The 22045-nt window shown below is 40.0% G+C and overlaps 1 protein-coding gene across 1 annotated transcript; it reads left to right on the forward strand.

Moving 5' to 3' along the window:
* Positions 1-891: 891 nt before the first annotated feature.
* Positions 892-21641, forward strand: INSL6 (insulin like 6; the record flags this gene model as incomplete). Its single annotated transcript, XM_080819570.1, has 2 exons — positions 892-1171; positions 21304-21641. The coding sequence occupies 2 exons, from the start codon at positions 892-894 to the stop codon at positions 21639-21641; spliced, it is 618 nt and encodes a 205-aa protein (XP_080675696.1).
* Between the last annotated feature and the right edge of the window lie 404 nt (positions 21642-22045).

Raw genomic sequence — 22045 nt, forward strand, 5'->3', positions numbered from 1 at the left:
AGCAGTCCGCTCTCCTCCCAAATGACCAAGCGACCCGCCCCCAGCGCGGGGCACTTCCTCATCTCTTCCCCCCCTGGTTTAGCGAAATACTAGGACTCTTAGAAGCAAGCCCCGCAGGGTCGCTGTCACAAGCTAGTTACAGACAGTCCTGGCTCCTCTACCGCCGACGGCTGCAGGTCAGCATGCCCGCTACTGCCCCGGTCTCGAGGTCGAGGCTCCGGCCCATTTCTCCCCGAGTGCGCGAGGATCTCCCGAGCGCGCTCTGAATCGGGCTGAGGAGCGCACGTTCCAGGTGCGTCCAGGCTCCAGCCCCTCCGAAGCCGAGGGCGCGCGGGGCCCCGAGCTGCCCTGGGAAGCAAACACCGGCCGGCCGTGCCTGCAGGGTGCTTAGGGACTCGAGGGACTGGGAAGAGGTTGTCAAACAAACACACGAACGAACGTGAACAAACCTCCCGCGACGTACACCAAGAGGGAAACGAGAGAAGCTGTGTCTGAGGAAGCGACGCCCCGTTACCAACCAGGCAAAAGGGCGGGAAATGCACTCCGCTGGGAGGATTGTACCGATTAAGGAGGGCTCCAGGGGTCGCGGGTGCGCCTCCTTAGAGTGGCGGGCAGAGAAAACGAATCAAGGATTTTAAGAACTAAAGAACGCTACCTACCATGCTCTGAGGGCCCGGGGGGAGCGCAAGAAGCCGGCTGGCCGCCATCTCGCACCTCGCGCCTCCTGCCTCGCGCCTCGGCGTTCTCGCGAGGTCCGCACGCGCTCGCCAGGCCTTCCGGCGCGCGTGCGCGGCTCGGAGCGGGCGGGCGTGGGCACTAACACGGGTGCGGGGAGGAGCGGGGTCCGCGGCGGTTAGACCGCGCGGCCGACCTGGCGGCGGGGGTCCCGGGATGCCGCGGCTCCTCTGCGTGTGTCTGCTGTGGCTGGGGCTCCTGTTAGTCCGGTTCTCCTGGGAGCTGAGCGAAATCAGCAGAGCTAGGAGGCTGTGCGGCAGGCACCTCCTGAAGGAAATAATAAAACTCTGCGGCAATGTCAACTGGAGCTACTTCGAGGAGGAACCCCCCCCGCCACCCCTGTTTCCCCAGGACAACGAGATTGAAACCTTCATCCCCGACCGGTCAGAAAGCTCCCAAACCACCTTCCCGGCTTGGGCGAGAGGCACGAACCCAGGTAAAATTAGAAACCGAGGACATGTTTGCGCATCCTTGTACTTTCCTTTCCCCAAGTGTGCTCTGCCAGGTGGTGAGCTTCCCCGGGCAATGGAATTTGTGCCGAAGACACAGATAAATGAAAATTTTTATAAGCCAATATATCGCAGGTATGCAAAACCTCAAGGAAGATTTTTTTTTTTAACTTAAAGGAAATAAGTGTACACATATAAATCTATACGTTTATATAAGAATGCTGCTTCTTCCTTGGCTTTCCCTTTCTGGAGTACACTTGTCACCTGACCAAACCCACTTTGTCCTTCAGAGCCTCTGAGGTTTCATTTCTCCTCTGAAGTCGTCACTGACCCTTTCATAGGTACTGACTCCATTCTCCGTCTACCACAATATCTACACATAGACCTAGTTGACCATCATCAGGACCAGCCACATAAGTGGGCCAGCCCAGTGCAGAATAAAATGCAGGACCCCTTTTCAAAAGCAGGAAAGGGCCAATGAAGGTACTAAAATATAAAGCCCCCTCCCCTTTTTTGGGTGTGTTTCTCCTCTGCTCACACACCGTCCATTCTGTCATCAGATTTCATGTTCTTAACACTTCACCTTTACAAGATAAAATTTTGGGAATTTCAAGACTATGACAGTAGAGCATTAAATAAAATGCAAGGTCCTCCCTAGCACTGGGTCTGTGCACCAGCCCTCTCCCTTAAGGCCAGTCCTGTATATCAGATCATTTTCTAGAGATTATTTCATGCATGTTTTTATGTGAAATGCCTAGCAGAGGACCTAGCACATGGTATGTGCATAATATATATTAAATGTATACTTAATGCCTTTAAGTAGTCTTTAGGAAGAATATTCCTATTTCAAATTCACTGTTATCTTCTAATTATGTATTTACATTTTAGTACCAATATGGTTTTTCATTTTATTTATTTTTAAAAAGATTTTATTTATTTATTTGACAGACAGCGATCACAGGTAGGCAGAGAGGCAGGCAGGGGGGCGGGAAGCAGGCTCCCTGCTGAGCAGTGAATCTGATGCAGGGCTCCATCCCAGGACCCTGGGATCATGACCTGAGCAGAAGGTAAGAGGCTTTAACCCAATGAGCCACCCAGGTGCCCCTCGTTTGTCATTTTAAAATGCACTTTATTTACAGGCTGTCCCTAGCATAGTGTCATTGAAATTATTGCATTTAAAGTCATTCAATTAATTTAATTTTATTTGGACATATTTTGCAAAAGGCAAGATTTTTGAAATTAAGGAAAGGGGTGCCAAAAACATGCCAAAAAACACCCAGGTTTAGATGACTGAAACAGACTAAAATTGCCTCCCACATTATGGGCACTCATTTTAACTTATTAAATGAATGAATGAATGAATGAATGAGACTTATTCCATTCTTCCTATTGATGCTAAAGGGATGAAAACTTTGAAAGACAAAAAATAGAAACCATCAGACTGATTCTTGATCATTTTCTACCATAAAACCTACCTACATATAAACACACTTTGTTTTGCTCTTATAATGGAAGAAGTGACTCTCCCCAGTTTTCCACTAGTACATTAATTCAGTGATTCTCCCACTTTAATGTGCACGTGATTCACCTGGGGAATATTGTTAATGTACAGGTTCTTATTTAGTGGGTGGGGCCCTGAGCATCTACATATTGGCAAGCTCCCAGACATAGCTGATGCTGCTGTCAATACCTCTACCATATCAAAATTTTACATTCAGACATCCAAGCTTGAGTCTGTTATTTAAAAAGAGCTTGGAATCTCTCTTCTCAACAAAGCCTGCTCTGGAGACTATTAATTTTTTTTTTGAGTCAACTTTAAAACTCAGAGCTGTGCTTGTTTCAGTAGCACATATACTGAAACTCAGAGCTGAGTAATGACCCCTTTGTTTCAGGTGTTATTCACACTTCCCTGGAGAAATGTCATTAATTCAATGAAGAGGAAACTGCAGTGAAACAAGATTTGTAGGAAATAAAAATGTAGCTTACAGCATCTTAAAATTGGCATACCAATGAAACATGTTACTATAGCTACTATGTTAAGGACAATTTTCTATAGTGGAAATGTCGTGGGGCCATAAAGCCATAGTTGTTTTACAATGTGTGGAAGAATGAAAAATGGATTTAAGTTATTAATATGTATTTGTGATAATTTTTTTAAAATTTCGGGGTGCCTGGGTGGCTCAGTCAGTTAAGTGTCTGTCTTTGGCTCATGTAGTGATCTCTGGGTCCTGGGATTGAGCCCTGCTTCAGAGGGGAGTCTGCTTTTCCCTGTCCCTCTGCCCTTCCCCCTGCCTATACTCTTTCTCTCTCAAATAAAATCTTTAAAAAATTCAATTTGTAAAAAGATTATTGACCTATAAGGAAAGAGGACATTCAATATATCCTGTTAATTTCCAATGAATAATGAGAAGTTATAGAGAAGAGGTATGTGTTCTCAGTATAGAATATATAATTATGCCATTTCTTTTTCATTTGAATGTGACTGAAAAGTTAACTTTTACTGGGTTGTTCTAGCAGGATGCATTTCTATGTTCGATCAAATCAATTACCAACAATTTTAATCTTGATGATCTATTTGAGTCTGACACAGGTAAAGAAAATTTAGTGTGACGATATTTAAAAATGCTTTTTTTCAGAACTACTCATACATAACTTGAAGTTGAAATTGTGTGCTTCTTGATACTGGATCCTTGAGGGTAGAGGCCATGTCTCCAAGACCTACCCCACCATATTGCTAAATTCTAGCTGAGTATGGTGCTTCCTAGCTCTTAGAGCCAGGTGAAATCATTAATGCTTTATAATCCATAACCCCTATTCCAGTTGGATCAGTCATATTCCCCTATACATCTATTCTTGTTTTTTAGATATCTTATCACAAATGGGTTAAGCAAGTCCCCCTTCTTTATATATCAATTCAGCAAAATTTGAATGCCTATCACATGCTGGGCATTTTTCTTGGTACTTGGGATATAAGAGTGAAGAGTTTTACTCAGGTAGCTGTGAAGACTCCTGCTGTTGTGAAGCATACATAATAGTGAAGATAACCAGTAAGCATAAGTACATTGCACAGTGTGTTAGAAGATGATTAGTCTTGAGGTCCCTGGATAATCAGCTGTGAAGCATCTGCCGTTGGCTTAGGTCATTTTCTCAAGGTCCTGGGATTGAGGCCCTCATTGAGTCCTGCACTGGGATGCCTGCCCAAGGGGGAGTCTGCTTTTCCCTTTCCCTCTGCCTCTCCCAACCACTTGTGCATGCTCGCTCGCTCTCTTTCTCTCTCAAACAAAATCTTTTTAAAAAAGAAAAAAGATGATCAGTCTCCATATATCTCCTTTCTCCACTCCTGTTCTCCTCCTCCCATACGTAATCATTCCAAAGTGTTTAGTTTGTGTTTTTATGTGTATATGTTTTTTGCAAGTTGTGCATTGCTTCCTGCTCATTTATTTTTAAAATATACATAATATATACATACATACATATACATTTTTTTCAGATTTCTTTTTTAGAGAGCGAGCAAGAGAGAGAGCAATAGAGCCCACGTGAGTGGGAGGAGGGGCAGAGGAAAAGGGAGAGAGAATCTGGAGAAGACTCCCCACTGAGTGCGGAGCCTGATGCGCCACTTAATCTGATGACCCTGAGATCATGACCTGAGCAGAAGTCAGGAGTTGGATACCCAACTGACTGGGCCACCAAGGTGCCCCTAAAATATATGTAAATGGCAGTTAAGATGGATCTCTTATGGTTGCTTTGTGGACATTGCTTCAAACTGCTCCACAATATTCATATACAGTCCCCACATTTTACTTACCCTCTCAGCAGTGAACACCTAACTTGCATAGCCTCCAACTCCCTGCCACTAACGCCACAGTGAAAATCATTGTGTGTGCTCCAGTAAGGACCTGTGTGGACATTTCTCAGAGATCTATATCCAGGGGTAAAACTGCTATGTAATGAAACATATGTATGCTTTGCTTGAGATGTGTCAGGTTGTGAGTACACGTGGATTCCTGTATTCTCATATCCGTGCCAACAATTAGCATTATATGATTAGTAACTTTTGTCAGTGTGATAGAATGAAATGGCATCTTATTTTTCTTTTAACTTACTCTGGATGTGAGCACATCTTCATATATAAATTAGCCTTTTGCACTTTTTTTTCTTAAAGTTTTATGTTTATGGGGCGCCTGGGTGGCTCAGTGGGTTAAAGCCTCTGCCTTCGGCTCAGGTCATGATCCCAGGGTCCTGGGATTGAGCCCCACGTTGGGCTCTCTGCTCAGCAGGGAACCTCCTTCTCCCTCTCTCTCTGCCTGTCTCTCTGCCTACTTGTGATCTATCTCTCTCTCTCTCTCTCTGTCAAAAAAAAAAAAAAAACAATAGTTGTTGGCTTTAGATATTGCAATATATTCTCCTATTATGTCATCTATTGGTATTGTTTTTTTTAAGTTACTTTATTTTATTTTTTTAATTTTTTTATTTTAATAAACATATAATGTATTTTTATCCCCAGGGGTACAGGTCTGTGAATTGCCAGGTTTACACATTTCACAGCACTCATCATAGCACATACCCTCCCCAATGTCCATTTCCCCACCACCCTCTCCCGTCCCCCCTCCCCCAGCAACCCTCAGTCTGTTTTTTGAGATTGAGTCTTTTATGGTTTGTCTCCGTCCCAATCCCATCTTTTCATTTTTTCTTTTCCTACCTCCCCCCAACCCCCACCCTGCCTTGCATCTCCACTTCCTCATATCAAAGAGATCATATGATAGTTGTCTTTCTCTGATTGACTTATTTCGCTAAGCACGATACCCTCTAGTTCCATCCACATCTTCGCAAATGGCAAGATTTCATGTCTTTTGATGGCTGCATAGTATTCCATTGTGTATATATACCACATCTTCTTTATCCATTCATCTGTTGATGGACATCTAGGCTCTTTCCACAGTTTGGCTATTGTGGACATTGCTGCTATAAACATTCGGGTGCACGTGCCCCTTCGGAGCACCATGTTTGTATCTTTAGGATATATACCCAGTAGTGCAATTGCTGGGTCATAGGGTAGCTCTATTTTCAGGTTTTGAGGAACCTCCACACTGTTTTCCAGAGTGGTTGCACCAGCTTGCATTCCCACCAGCAGTGTAGGAGGGTTCCCCTCTCTCCGCATCCTCGCCAGCATCTGTCATTTCTTGACTTGTTAATTTTAGCCATTCTGACTGGTGTGAGGTGGTATCTCATTGTGGTTTTGATTTGTATTTCCCTGATGCCGAGTGATGTGGAGCATTTTTTCATGTGTCTGTTGGCCATCTGGATGTCTTCTGTGCAGAATGGCCTCTGTTCTGTTCATGTCCTCTGCCTATTTCTTTAGTATATGTGCTGCCGAAGCGAGCACCTCTGCCTATTTCTTGAGTGGATTATTTGTTCTTTGAGTATTGAGTTTGCTAAGCTCTTTATAGATTTTGGATACTAGCCCTTTATTTGATATGTCATTTGCAAATATCTTCTCCCATTCTGTCAGTTGTCTTTTGGTTTTGTTAACTGTTTCCTTTGCTGTGCAAAACCTTTTGATCTTGATGAAATCTCAATAGTTTATTTTTGCCCTTGCTTCGGTTGCCTTTGGCGATGTTCCTAGGAAGAAGTTGCTGCGGTTGAGGTCAAAGAGGTTGCTGCCTGCATTCTCCTCAAGGATTTTGATAGATTCCTTTCGCACATTGAGGCCCTCCATCCATTTTGAGTCTATTTTCGTGTGTGGTGTAAGGAAATAGTCCAATTTCATTTTTCTGCATGTGGCTGTCCAATTTTCCCAGCACCATTTGTTGAAGAGGCTGTCTTTTTTCCATTGGATATTCTTTCCTGCTTTGTCGAAGATTAGTTGACCATAGAGTTGAGGGTCTATTTCTGGGCTCTCTATTCTGTTCCATTGGTCTATATGTCTGTTTTTGTGCCAGTACCATACTGTCTTGATGATGACACAGCTTTGTAATAGAGCTTGAAGTCTGGAATTGTGATGCCACCGACTTTGGCTTTCTTTTTCAATATTCCTTTGGCTATTCGAGGTCTTTTCTGGTTCCATATAAATTTTAGGATTATTTGTTCTATTTCTTTAAAAAAAATGGATGGGATTTTGATAGGGATTGCATTAAATGTGTAGATTGCTTTAGGTAGAATAGACATTTTCACAATATTTGTTCTTCCAATCCATGAGCATGGAATATTTTTTCATTTCTTTGCGTCTTCCTCAATTTCTTTCATGAGTACTTTATAGTTTTCTGTGTACAGATTCTTTGCCTCTTTGGTTAGATTTATTCCTAGGTATCTTATGGTTTTGGGTGCAATTGTAAATGGGACTGACTCCTCAATTTCTCTTTCTTCTGTCTTGTTGTTAGTGTAGAGAAATGCGACTGATTTCTGTGCATTGACTTTATATCTTGACACTTTACTGAATTCCTGTATAAGTTCTAGCAGTTTTGGAGTGGAGCCTTTTGGGTTTTCCACATATAGTATCGTATCATCTGCAAAGAGTGAGAGTTTGACTTCTTCTTTGCCAATTTGGATGCCTTTGATTTCTTTTTGTTGTCTGATTGCTGAGGCTAGGACTTCTAGTACTATGTTGAACAGCAGTGGTGATAACGGACATCCCTGCCGTGTTCCTGACCTTAGCGGAAAAGCTTTCAGTTTTTCTCCATTGAGAATGATATTTGCGGTGGGTTTTTCATAGATGGCTTTGATAATATTGAGGTATGTGCCTTCTATCCCTACACTTTGAAGAGTTTTAATCAGGAAGGGATGCTGCACTTTGTCAAATGCTTTTTCAGCATCTATTGAGAGTATCATATGGTTCTTACTCTTTCTTTCATTAATGTATTGTATCACATTGATGGATTTGCGGATGTTGAACCAACCTTGCAGCCCTGGAATAAATCCCACTTGGTCGTGGTGAATAATCCTTTTAATGTACTGTTGGATCCTATTGGCCAGTATTTTGGTGAGGATTTTCGCATCTGTGTTCATCAAGGATATGGGTCTGTAATTCTCTTTTTTGGTGGGATCCTTGTCTGGTTTTGGGATCGAGGTGATGCTGGCCTCATAGAATGAGTTTGGAAGTTTTCCTTCCATTTCTATTTTTTGGAACAGTTTCAGGAGAATAGGAATTAATTCTTCTTTAAATGTTTGGTAGAATTCCCCTGGGAAGCCGTCTGGTCCTGGGCTTTTGTTTGTTTGGAGATTTTTGATGACTGTTTCAATCTCCTTATTGGTTATGGGTCTGTTCAGGTTTTCTATTTCTTCCTGGTTCAGTTGTGGTAGTTTTTATGTCTCTAGAAATGTATCCATTTCTTCCAGATTGTCAAATTTGTTGGCGTAGAGTTGCTCGTAGTATATTCTTATAATTGCTTGTATTTCTTTGGTGTTGGTTGTGATCTCTCCTCTTTCATTCATGATTTTATTTATTTGCGTCCTTTCTCTTTTCTTTTTGATAAGTCTGGCCAGGGGTTTGTCAATCTTATTAATTCTTTCAAAGAACCAGCTCCTAGTTTTGTTGATTTGTTCTATTGTTTTTTAGTTTCTATTTCATTGATTTCTGTTCTGATCTTTATGATTTCTCTTCTCCTGCTGGGTTTAGGCTTTCTTTGTTGTTCTCTCTCCAGCTCCTTTAGGTGTAGGGTTAGGTTGTGTATTTGAGACCTTTCTTGTTTCTTGAGAAAGGCTTGCACCGCTATATATTTTCCTCTCAGGACTGCCTTTGTTGTGTCCCACAGATTTTGAACCGTTGTGTTTTCATTATCATTTGTTTCCATGAATTTTTTCAATTCTTCTTTAATTTCCTGGTTGACCCATTCATTTTTTAGAAGGATGCTGTTTAGTCTCCATGTATTTGCGCTCTTTCCAAATTTCCTCTTGTGATTGAGTTCTAACTTCAGAGCATTGTGGTCTGAAAATATGCAGGGAATGATCTCAATCTTTTGGTACCGATTGAGACCTGATTTATGACCCAGGATGTGGTCTATTCTGGAGAATGTTTCATGTGCACTAGAGAAGAATGTATATTCTGTTGCTTTGGGATGGAATGTTCTGAAGATATCTGTGATGTCCACCTGGTCCAGTGTGTCATTTAAGGCCTTTATTTCTTTGTTGATCTTTTGCTTAGATGATCTGTCCATTTCAGTGAGGGGAGTGTTAAAGTCCCCTGCTATTATTGTATTACTGTCAATGTATTTCTTTGATTTTGTTATTAATTGGTTTATATAGTTCCCTGCTCCCATGTTAGGGGCATAGATATTTAAGATTGTTAGGTCTTCTTGTTGGACAGACCCTTTGAGTATGATATAGTGTCCTTCCTCATCTCTTAGTATAGTCTTTGGCTTAAAATCTAATTGATCTGATATAAGGATTGCCACCCCAGCTTTCTTCTGATGTCCATTAGCATGGTACATTGTTTTCCACCCCCTCACTTTAAATCTGGAGGTGTCTTCGGGTCTAAAATGAGTTTTTTGTAGGCAGCATATTGATGGGTTTTGTTTTTTTATCCATTCTGATACCCTGTGTCTTTTGATTGGGGCATTTAGCCCATTCACATTCAGGGTAACTATTGAGAGATATGAATTTATTGCCATTGTATTACCTGTAAGGTGACTGTTACTGTATATTGTCTCTGTTTCTTTCTGATCTACTACTTTTAGGGTCTCTCTTTGCTTAGAGGACCCCTTTCAATATTTCCTGTAGAGCTGGTTTGGTGTTTGCAAATTCTTTCAGCTTTTGTTTGTCCTGGAAGCTCTTTATCTCTCCTTCTATTTTCAATGATAGCCTAGCCGGATATAGTATTCTTGGCTGCATGTTTTTCTCGTTTAGTGCTCTGAATATATCATGCCAGTTCTTTCTGGCCTGCCAGGTCTCTGAGGATAGGTCCGCTGCCAATCTAATGTTTTTACCCTTGTATGTTACAGACTTCTTTTCCCGGGCTGCTCTCAGGATTTTCTCTTTGTCGCTAAGACTTGTAAATTTTACTATCAGGTGACGAGGTGTGGACCTATTTTTATTGATTTTGAGGGGCGTTCTTAGCATCTCCTGGATTTTGATGTTTGTTCCCTTTGCCATATTAGGGAAATTCTCTCCAATAATTGTCTCCAATATACCTTCTGCTCCCCTCTCTCTTTCTTCTTCTTCTGGAATCCCAATTATTCTAATGTTGTGTCGTCTTATGGTGTCGCTTATCTCTCGAATTCTCTCCTCGTGGTCCAGTATTTGTTTGTCTCTCTTTTGCTCAGCTTCTTTATTCTCTGTCATTTGGTCTTCTATGTCACTAATTCTTTCTTCTGCCTCATTTATCCTAGCAGTGAGAGCTTCCATTTTTGATTGCACCTCATTAATAGCTTTTTTGATTTCAACTTGGTTAGATTTTAGTTCTTTTATTTCTCAAGAAAGGGCTTTTATCTCTCTGGAGAGGGTTTCTCTAATATCTTCTATGCCTTTTTCAAGCCCGGCTAGAACCTTGAGAATTGTCATTCTGAACTCTAGATCTGTCATTTTACCAATGTCCGTATTGATTAGGTCTCCAGCCTTTGGTACAGCCTCTTGTTCTTTTTTTTTAGGTGAGTTTTTCCACCTTGTCATTTTGTCCAGATAAGATTTGCTTTCTCCTGCTGTGGAATTCCACTGTTCTTGATGACTGAAGTTGGTTTTGGATGGGTTTTTTGTTGATCTTCTGGGGGAGGGGCCTGTTGTAGTGATTCTCAAGTGTCACAGGCAGAATTGCACCACCCTTGCCAGGGGCTGGGCTAAGTAATCCGCTCGGGTTTGCTTTTGGGAGCTTTTTGTTCCCTGAGCACTTTCCGTAGAGTTCCGTAAGACGGGAATGAAGATGGCGGCCTCCCAATCTCTCGGCCCAGAGGAGCCGAGAGCTTGGGGTTACGCTTGGGGTCACGCTCCTCAGTGCGCCCTCAGAGAAAAGCGCCCAACCGCCCCGCCTCCCTGGCCTGCGGTCGCGCCTTGAGGAAAGCAGTCAATTGCTGGAACCTGGAGAAAAGCACCCGGTTGCTTCCTTCTCCGTGGCCTCTGGCCGTGCTCCGAACCCACCCAGCCTGCAACCAGCACAAGGTAACCCTGGGCTGAGAGCTCAGTCCTCGGCTCTGTCGCTGTAGCCGGCTTCCCCACTCCAATACCTGCGAGCTCCGCGGCCCTCAGACACCCCCGGTCCTTCTGTGACCTGCGGGGCCTGGGGTTATGCTGACCCCACCTGGGTTTCCCCCCAGTTTAGCCCCTGGATCGATGTCTCCCAGTGGAGCCGACTTTTTAAAAGTCCCGATTTTGTGCTCCGTTGCTCCGCCGCTTGCCGGGAGCCAGCCCCTCTCCCCGGGGTCTATCTTCCCATCGCTTTGGATTCACTTCTCCGCAGGTCCTACCTTTCAGAAAGTGATCGATTTTCTGTTTCTAGAATTGTTGCTCTTCTTCTCTTCGATTTCCCGTTGGATTTGTAGGTGTTCACAATGGTTAGATAAGCTATCTAGCTGATCTCCTGCTACCCGATGTCGTCTCAGCCTACTTCTCCGCCATCTTGACTCCTCCCCCCTCTATTGATATTGTTTGACAGAAAGCCTTAATTTTATATAATTAGGCAATAAGCATTTTGCCTTATTGTTCACACTTCTGAAATTTTATTTTAAAGGTCCTTTTCTTCCCTCTGTTAACTTTATAGATTTACTTTTCACATTAGGTTCTTAATTCTTCTGGAGACCACTTTGGTCTGTTCTGGCTAGGATTACTATCTCAATTTTTTCCACAAGTCTTATTTTTCTCTACAAAAGGAGCTAGTTTTCTAAACACCATCTACTAAATGATATTTTTTCCCATATTGTTTATTGTTTGTCTGAGCTTCCCATTCTATTTAATTGGTCTTTTGTTTGACCTTGTACAATTACTATATTGTTTTTAATGTTATGACCCTCTAAGATATAATTTTTAGGAGGGCATATCACCAATCTTTTTAAAAAGATTTTATTTATTTGAGAGAAAGGAAGCCTGAGTGGGGGGAGGGGCAAAGGGAGAGGGAGAAGCAGACTCTGTGCAGTGAGCCCTTTGCAGGGCTCAATCCTAGAACTCAAGCCCCATGTTGGGCTCCCAGCTCAACAGAGAGCCTGCTTCCCCCTCTCCCGCTCCCCCTGCCTTTGCTCTCTCACTCTCTCTGTCAAATAAATAAATAAAATCTTTAAAAAAACAAAACAAAGAAACAACAACAACAAAAAAATTGATGATGACACAAATGGAAAGATATGCCATGCTCATGGATTGGAAAAGTTAATATTGTTAAAATGTCTGTACTACACAAAGCAACCTACAGATTCAATGCAATTCCTATCAAAATGCCAACAGCAATTTTCACTCAACTAGAACAAATAATACTAAAATTTTTATGGAACCACGCACACAAAAATAAAAGCCTAAATAGCCAAAGCAACCTTAAGAAAGAAGAATAAAGTAGGAGGTATTACAATTTCAGATTTCAAGATTACTACAAAAGTATAGTAATCAAAACAGTGTGATATTGGCACAAAAATAGACACATACATCAATAGGACAGATTAGAAAACCCAGAAATAAACCCACACTTATATGGTTAATCTGTGAAAAAGGAGGCAAGAATATGCTATGGGGAAAAGATAGTCTCTAAGTAAATTGTACTGAGAAAACTGAACAGCTACATGCAAAAGAATGAAACTAGACCACTTTCTTACTCCATAGACAGAAATAAATTCAAGATGGATTAAAGACCTAAATGTGAGACCTCAAACCTTAAAACTCCCAGAAGAGAACACAGGCAGTAATTTCCTTGATATCAGTGATAGAAACATTTTTCTAAATATGTTTCCTAAGGGAAGAGAAACAAAAGGAAAAATAAACTATTGGGACTTCACTAAAATAAAAGGCTTTTCCACAGCAAAGGAAACCATCAACGAAACAAAAAGGCAACCTACTGAGTGGGAGAAGATGTTTGCAAATAACATATCTAATAAGGGGGTAATATTCAAAATATATAAAGAACTTACACAACACAACACCAAACAAACAAACAAACAATCCAACTTAAAAATGACCAGAGGACCTGAATAGATATTTTCCCAAAGAAGATATACAGATGGCTACAGACACATTAGAATATGCTCAATATCACTAATCATCAGGGAAATGCAGATCAAAACCACAATATGTCTGAAAAAATATTCATCATCATTAGCCAACAGGGAGATTCAAATCAAAACCACATTGAGATACCACCTTACACCAGTTAGAATGGTCAAAATCAACAAAAAAGTAAACAACAAGTGTTGGAGATGATGTGGAGAAAGGGGAACACTTACACTGTTGGTGGGAATGCAAGTTGGTGCAGCCACTTTGGAAAACAGTGTGGAGATTCCTCAAAAAATTAAAAATAGAGCCACCCTATGACCCTGCAATTGCTCTACTGGATATTTACCCCAAAGATACAGATGTGGTGAAAAGAAGGGCCATCTGTACCCCAATGTTCTTAACAGCAATGGCCACAGTCGCCAAACCGTGGAAAGAACCAAGATGCCCTTTAGCGGACGAATGGATAAAGAAGATATGGTCCATATATACAATGGAGTATTATGCCTCCATCAGAAAGGATGAATACCCAACTTTTATATCAACATGGATGGGACTGGAAGAGATTATGCTGAGTGAAATAAGTCAAATAGAGAGAGTCAATTATCATATGGTTTCACTTACTTGTGGTGGAATAACATGGAAGACATTGGGAGATGGAAGAGGAGAAGTAAGTTGGGGGAAATTGGAGGTGGAGATGAAGCATTAGAGACTGTGGACTCTGAGAAACAAACTGAAGGTTTCAGAGGGGAGAGAGGTGGGGGTTTGGGTGAGCCCAGTGGTGGGTATTAAGGATGGCACGTATTGCATGGAGCACTGGTTGTGGTACATAAACAATGAATTTTGGATCACTGAAAAAAAATTTTAATTTAATTTAAAAAGGACACACACAATATGATATCCCCTCACACCTATCCGAATAGCTAAAATGAAAAACACAAGAAATAAGTAATGGTGAGGATATGGAGAAAAAGGAACTCTTGTGCACTGTAGGTAGGAATGTAAATTGGTGCAGCCACTATGAAAAACAGTATGGAGGCTCCTCAAAAAATTAAAAATAGGAATATTATATGATCCAGTATTTCTACTTCTGGGTATTTACCCAAAGAAAACAAAAAAATAATTCAAAAAGATAGATGTACCCCTGTGTTTATTGCAGCATTATCTATAATAGCCAAGAAATGGAAGCAACTCGTGTCCACTGATAGATGAATGGATAAAGAAGAGGTGGTACACACACACACACACACACACACACACACACACACACAGAGGAATATTATGCAACCATAAAAAGGATGCCATCTTGCCATTTGTGATAACATGGATAGACCTGCAGAGTATAATGCTGAGTGAAATAAGTCATATTGAGGAAGATAAATACCAAATTATTCCACTTGTATGTAGAATCTAAAAAACCAAACAAATGAATAAACAAACAAAAAGTGAAATCAGACCTACAAATGCAGAGATCACTGGTGGTCGCCAGAGAAAAGGAAGGTGGAGGGGATGACCAAAATCGGTGAAGAGGAGTAGGAGATTCAGGCTTCCAGTTATGTAATGACTAAGTCATGGGACTAAAAGAGCATAGGGAATAGAATCAATGGTATTGTAATAGCATCGTATGGTGACAGATGGTAGCTACACTTGTGGTGAGCACAGTATAATGAAAAAATAAAATAAAAATCCATCTGCAATTTTAATGGAGATGCATGGATTATATAGATTAATTTGAAGAGGATTTCTATCTTTTTAATATAAAGTAATTGCAAGCTAAAATCATGGAGCATGGAATGTTTTCATATTATTAGAATTTACAGTTTTCTTAGTGGAGACTTTCTACATTTTTTATTAAGTTAATGTTTAATACTTTATTTTTGTTGTTGTAAATACTTGCTAATTATATTTTTGTTAGTGATTTTGGTTAGAGAAATGAATTTGATTTTTACAGGTTGATCTTTATCCAGTAATCATGCCAAATTATCTTAATGGTTTAACAGTTTGTTCTGTGGATTTTTCTATCCTTTGCAAATGATAGCTTTGTTACTCCCTTTCTAAGCTCTCACCAGTCTTCTTCTTTCTTATAGCATTAGCCAGGTCCTCTAGTGCTATTAAGTAGTAGTGGTAGTGGGATATCTTGTCATGTTCCCAATTTTAAAGGGGAATACATTTAAATTTCTCCATTAGGTATAAAATTTGTAGGTTTTGCTACGTAACTTTTACCATGATAAGGGAGCTTACTATTTTTTTAATCATTATAAGTAGGGCTGAACTTTATTAAAGGCTTTTGGGAGGTATCTTTTTACATATGTCTCTTTTATTGATTAAGTCACCAAATAGTTATTGGGTACCTGCTAAGTTCCAGCCACTGTTATAAACCCTTGGGATTTATCAGTGAACAAAGCAAAGATGGCTGGCCTCATAGGAAGTGAACATAATAAATGTTTGAAGGTAATACGGGTTATAAAAAAGGAATGAAACAGGATAAGGGAGATCAAGAGTTCAGGGGGCTGGAGGGTGGGATATAGGATTAAATAGTGTAGTCAAGGTAGGCCTCATTGAAAAGGTGAAGTTTGAGAATGGAGGAGATAAAGGAATCAGCCAAAGATATCTGGGGAAAGAGTGTTGAGGCAAAGGAATGAGCAGAGCAAATACATTTCGGCCCTTTTTACACAGGGAACGGCAAGGAGGCTAGTGTGGCTGGAGCAGAGAGAGAGGTAACAGGCAGGCCTAGTAAAATGTTTAGACCATTGTAAGGATTTTGGCTTTACTCTGAGTGGTGAAATCATTACAGACTTTGGAGCAGGGGAGTGACATTAATTGACATTTTAAAGGGATCACTCTGGCTGCTGCAATGAGGACAAGCTATAGGGAGGCAAGAGCAGAAGCAGAGTCTTCCTCTGGGCGTGTGGTATTAGAGGTGATAGCAGCTAGATGAGATGGGAGCAGTGGAGGTAGAGGACATTGTTTTATTCCAGATCTATTTGGGCAGATTTTATGTGAAATATGAGAAAAAAGAACTCAAGAATGATTCCAATTTTTTTTTTAAATGTGATCCCCAAGTTTTTGCTTCAGACATCTGGAAGGCTAAGGTTTCTATCAACTGAGGAAGGAAAGGCCTCAGGTGGGAGAGGTCTGAAGGCAATATTGGCAGCTCAGTTTGGGGCAGTGTGGAGTTTGACAAGTACAGATGGAGTTTTGAACATGTTGAGTTTGAGAAACTGAAGTGGAGACAATGAGTAGGAAGTAGGATATAAATGTACATCTGGATTATGGAAATAATGTCACTTGAAGATAGGGACTTAGGAGTCACAGGTGTATAGGTGATTCTCAGAGCCATAAGACTGGATGAGATCACCAAGAGAAGTGTACAAAGAGAGGAGTGCCAAGGGCTGAGCCCTGGGAAACATCAACATTTAACAGTTAGAGGAAGTATTTGCAAAGAAGATAAAAGAGGAACGTATAGGTGGGTAGAATGTGGTGTCCTGGAAATGAAATTAAATAAGTGTATCAAGAAGGAATATTTTTGTTGAGTCAGATAAGATGAGCATGGGCTGTTGAATTTAGTAATATAGAGATCATCCGTGACCTTGAAAAGAGAAGTTTTGGTGCAGTGATGGAATAAATGCCCAATTAGAGAAGGCTTAAGGTGGAATGAGAGAAGAGGGATTAAACAGTAATAGAAAACTATGAAGGAGTTTTGCTACAGAGGGAGAAAACAAGCAGGATGATAACTGGCAAGGTAAGCAGGGCCAAGAGAAGTGATTTTGGCTTTTTTAAAGTGGGAGAAATAACTTTTTTTTTTGCATATAGGAGTGAAGAGTTGATGATGAAGGGTATAGAGGAGCACTGTTGGAGTGATATCTTGGAGTAGGCAAGAGGAGATGAGATCTGGTCCCTAAATGGAGGAACTGGCTTTAGAGTGAATAGTTCACCTATGTAAGTAGTTAGGAAGGCAGCATGTATGGGTACAGATGTTAAAAGATGAGGTAAAAAAAAAAAAAAATGGTGAAGGGACCAAACGCAAGTTCTCTGATGATAGCTTTCATTTTCTTACAAAGTAGAAAGCAAAACCAATTGAGAGTGAGTATGGGAATCTAATCATGTGGTAAATTGCATTGATAGATTTGGGGATCTTGACCTATCCTTGCATTTTTTGGAATAAATGCTTTAATATATTTGTAAAATATGTTTGTGGATTCAGTTAACTAATATTTTTTTAGGACTTCCAAACAAACATAAGTAAATGGGCTCACAAGGGTTTTTCTTTTTTTTTTTAATCACATTGTTCTTACCTAGTTTTGGGATAAAGAATATACTAGATTCATAAAATATGCTAAGCAGCTTTTTCTCTTTTCCTCTTTTCTTGGAACAACTTGTAAATGATTAGAACATACTGTTCCTGAAAAGCACGTAGAACCTACCTTTAAAATCATCTATGTTAGTCTTTTTAAATTTTCTGTGCCAATTATGGCATCTTGTATTTTTCTATGGATTAATCCATTTCATTTTGATTTTTAAGTATGTAACTTTCATAACATTCATTTATTTTAAATACTCGGTTATATCTGTTCTGTTGTTGCTCTTCTGTTGTTCATTTTCATCTCTTCTTTCTTAATTAGTCTGATTAGGGTTGTATCTATTTTATTAATCCTTTTAAAGAACCAAGTTTGGGTTTCTAAACATTTATAGTGTTTTGGTTCTGTATTTCACTGATTTCTTTCCTTCTTACTACTTTGGGTCCCTTCTGTTGTTCTTTTTCAAATTCATAGATCTAAATACTCATGTTTAACCTTTTCTGTTTTCTGGTGAGTAGAGCTTGTTTCTCTTTAAATTATCTCCCCACTTAGACGTATTAGTTGTCATTAACTGGTCTTTAGCTGCTTTCATTCATGAGAAAGTTTCCTTCTTATTGTCTTTTTTTACCCTTTGAGTAACAGAACATGGTACATCCCCAGTACATCCCCACCAGGACGTTCTTTCTTCAATTTTGCCTGGACAACCTAATTTCCTTTTTCCCTCAATGTACTCTGTAATTACGACATTTCTTTAATTCATCACATTTATCTGCCTTGGATGACTTAGTATTCAATATCTTTAATATCTCTCCCAAAGTTTTAGTGTTCCGCAATTCAGCTTAAGCATTTTAAATAGAAAATGAATGAATAGTGTTCTAAAAGGACTACAAGGTACAGGGATTCACCTAAATAACTCTGAGAAAAAGTGGTGGGGGAGATAGTTATCATAGAAACAAGATCTAGGAGCGGACTTGGAAAGTCTCTGGAAAACCTGAGGAATTACACCAACTTTAAAAACCAACTTTCCTCTCTCTCTCTCTCTCTTTTTCTCTTCTCCTCCAGTATTTCTTTATGACTTTGGCCTGTCATGACAAGTTTCATGGTACCCTTTCAGTTTTGTTTCTCACTACTTCTTAGTTCTAACTTCAGAGAGAGGACACTAATTGGGCTAACTCTTGTTTTCAAATGGCATGGATTGTTGGCCACCATGGTAGATTGATTACTTTGGGGTCCGGTACTAACAACCTGTAGTCTGTTAACAGTGGCTGTAGGGTAGAGTCCTGTGGTTCAGAACAAGGCTGTCTAAGGTCTGGCTCTACAGCGTGGTTCTAGGCAAATTTATCTTCCTGGAAGGGACAGTAGACAGGCAAGGGCAACAATGGAAATCCAAAAAGCCTCCAAGTAATTACCTTCTGAATTTATTTTAATTTCTTTCCAGTAATTCTGAATGAGTTAAGAGCAGTATAATAGCAGTCAGTTTATTGAGCATATCACCACTTCGTCATCTCTTCATATTTCAACAATGAGAAAAATGGTTATAAAATATGCATGAAAAGACAAATACAGTTGTCCTCCCTTATCTGCAAGGGATATACGCCAAGACCCCTGGTGGATACCTGAAACCTGGTATAGTACCAGACCTTACATATGCTGTTTTTCCTATACATGCATACCTATAATAAAGTTTAATTTATAAATAAGGTACAGTAAGATATTATTAATAATAAAATATAACAACTATAACAATATACTGTAATAAGAGTTATGTGAATGTGGTCTCCGTCTCTCAAAATATGTTATCTGTCCTCACCCTTCTTTTGGTGATATGAAGCAATAAAAGGCCTATGTACTGTGAGATTATGTACGTACTGTGAGATTAATAACTAGGCATTCTGATGTAGCATTAGGCTACTACTGACCTTTGGATGCTCTGTCAGAAGGGAGGTCATCTGCTTCCAGACCAGAGTTCACTGCATTGTAACTGAGACCAGAAAAAGAGAAACTGCAGATAAGGGAGGATTACTGTAGCCCGAGTAAAAGTGGGCAAAGGATGTGAATAGACATTTATACAAAGAGGATATACAATAAGCACACGAGAAGATGCTCAACATCATTTGTCAGTAGGTAATTTGCAAATCAAACCCACAGTGGGATATCACCTCCCATCCACTAGGACGGCCATAATCAAAAATAGAAAATACAAGTGTTGATGAGGGTGTGGAGCAACTCAAATCCTAATGTATCAGTGGTGGGACTGTAAAATGATGTAGTCATTGTGGAAAAGCTTGGTGGTTTACTTAAAGATCCAGCAGTTCTACTATGAGATAAATACTCAAGAAAATTGCAGACATATGTTCACACAAAAACTTGTATGTGAATATTCATAGCAGCACTATTCATAATAGCCAAAATGTGGAAACAACCCAAATGTTCATCAGATGATAAATGGATTAACAAAATGGGTTATATCCATACAATGAAAAATTATTCAGTCATAAAAGGAATAAAATGCTGATATATGCTACAACATGGATAAGTGAAAGAAATCATACATAAATGGCCACATGTGTGTGGTATGATTTCATTTCCCAAATAGGCAAATCTTTAGAAATGAAAAATAGATCAGTGGTTGCCCAGGGCTAGAGGAAGAAGGAAACAGGAATGACTGTTCATGGGTATGAGGCTTCTCTGGGGGGTGATACAAATATTCTGGAATTAGATAGTGGTGATGATTGCATAACCTTGTGAATATACTAAAAAACACTGAAATGTATGTTTTTTTTTTTTTAAATTTTATTTATTTATTGGACAGAGAGAGATAGATCACAAGTAGGCAGAGAGGCAATTAGAGAGAGAGAGGAAGAAGGCTCCCCGCTGAGCAGAGAGCCCGATGCGGGGCTCGATCCCAGGACCCTGAGATCATGACCTGAGCCGAAGGCAGAGGCTTAACCCGCTGAGCCACCCAGGTGCCCCTGAAATGTATGTTTTAAATACTGAATTTTATGACACGTGAATGGTATCTCAATAAAAAAATGCCTTTCCATAAAAAATGTGCAAAGATTTCTAAGCTTTTTTTATGGGAAAACACTACTTACAACTCTTTTAGTTAAAAATATATATATATTGCTGGGATGCGTGGGTGGCTCAGTTGGTTTAGCATCTGTCTTTGGCTCAGGTCATGATCCCAGGATCCTAGGATCACTTCCACATCAGACTCCTTGCTCAGCAGGAAGCCTGCTTCTTCCTCTACCTCTGACTGCCGCTCCCCTGCTTGTGCTCTCTCTCTTTCTCTGACAAATAAATAAATAAAATCTTTTTTAAAAATTTGAAAATTAAAATAAAAAAATATATATTTCTTTTGAAACCCATTTTATTATTTAAAATGCAATTACTTGTTTTTAATAATTAGCAGACTTTAGGGGCCGCTGGATGGCTCAGTCAGTTGAGCATCCACCTCTTGGTTTCTGCTCCAGTCATCTCAGGGTTGTGAGATCAAGCCTGGCATCAGGTTCCATGCTCAGCACAGAGTCTGCTTCAGATTCTCTCCCTCTTCCTCTGCCCCTCCCCATGCAGTGTGCTTGCTCTTTCTCTCTCTCTCTCAAATAAATCTTTAAAAAATAATCAGTGGACTTTAGTATTCTAGTATTATGATGAAATTTTCATCTAAAGGAAGATTTTAATAAAGTAGGATTTTTTTTCTTGTCTCTCAACAGTCTCTACTTCTGCCTCTGAGGAAGAAGCGATAAACAGTTTGGAGATGTCGTCGCTGCCTGAGTATAGACTTACAAGGGCCAACTTGCCACCTGATAAGACAAGAGAATTTTCCTCATTACAAGATAACAATCACTATATTCATGAAATTTCAGAATTTCAGAAGAAAAACACAAACAAAATTAAAACCTTAAGCAATGTATTTTGGGGGAATCATCCCCAAAGAAAACGCAGAGGATTTTCAGAAAAGTGTTGTCTTAAAGGATGTACAATAGAAGAACTCAGTGTTGCATGCTTTCCATACACTGAATACAAAAACTTACATAAACAAGTACCATGATTTGTGAATGAGATATACTAACCATCCTGGGAGTTATACTAACTTAATAAAAGCTTAATATATTTATTTTACTTTATTTTTGATAATTGTCCTTGTAGGTTCTTTGCTGTGAACACCATCTAAAAGTATTTGCAGGTATTTAGCAATACTTTATGGTAGTAATAGGAACTTAGTATTTTCTTTGGTAACCCCAATTTTTCCTATATATTTATATTTGAAGAAAATGTTACTGGAGGTGGCATGATCCATGTAGACATCTAAGAATTACCTGCTGATGCTTGTCGTTGTGCTTGAAACTTTCTCAGGCTGCATTTAAGTGGATTATGGTATGTTCTGTCTTCCATGGGACTGATGCCCCATGACTCTGAGGTTCACCCCAGTGAGGCTCACTCCAGTATGCCAGT

The sequence above is a fragment of the Martes martes genome, assembly GCF_963455335.1.
Source record: "Martes martes genome assembly, chromosome: 12".
Taxonomy (NCBI): Eukaryota; Metazoa; Chordata; class Mammalia; order Carnivora; family Mustelidae; genus Martes; species Martes martes.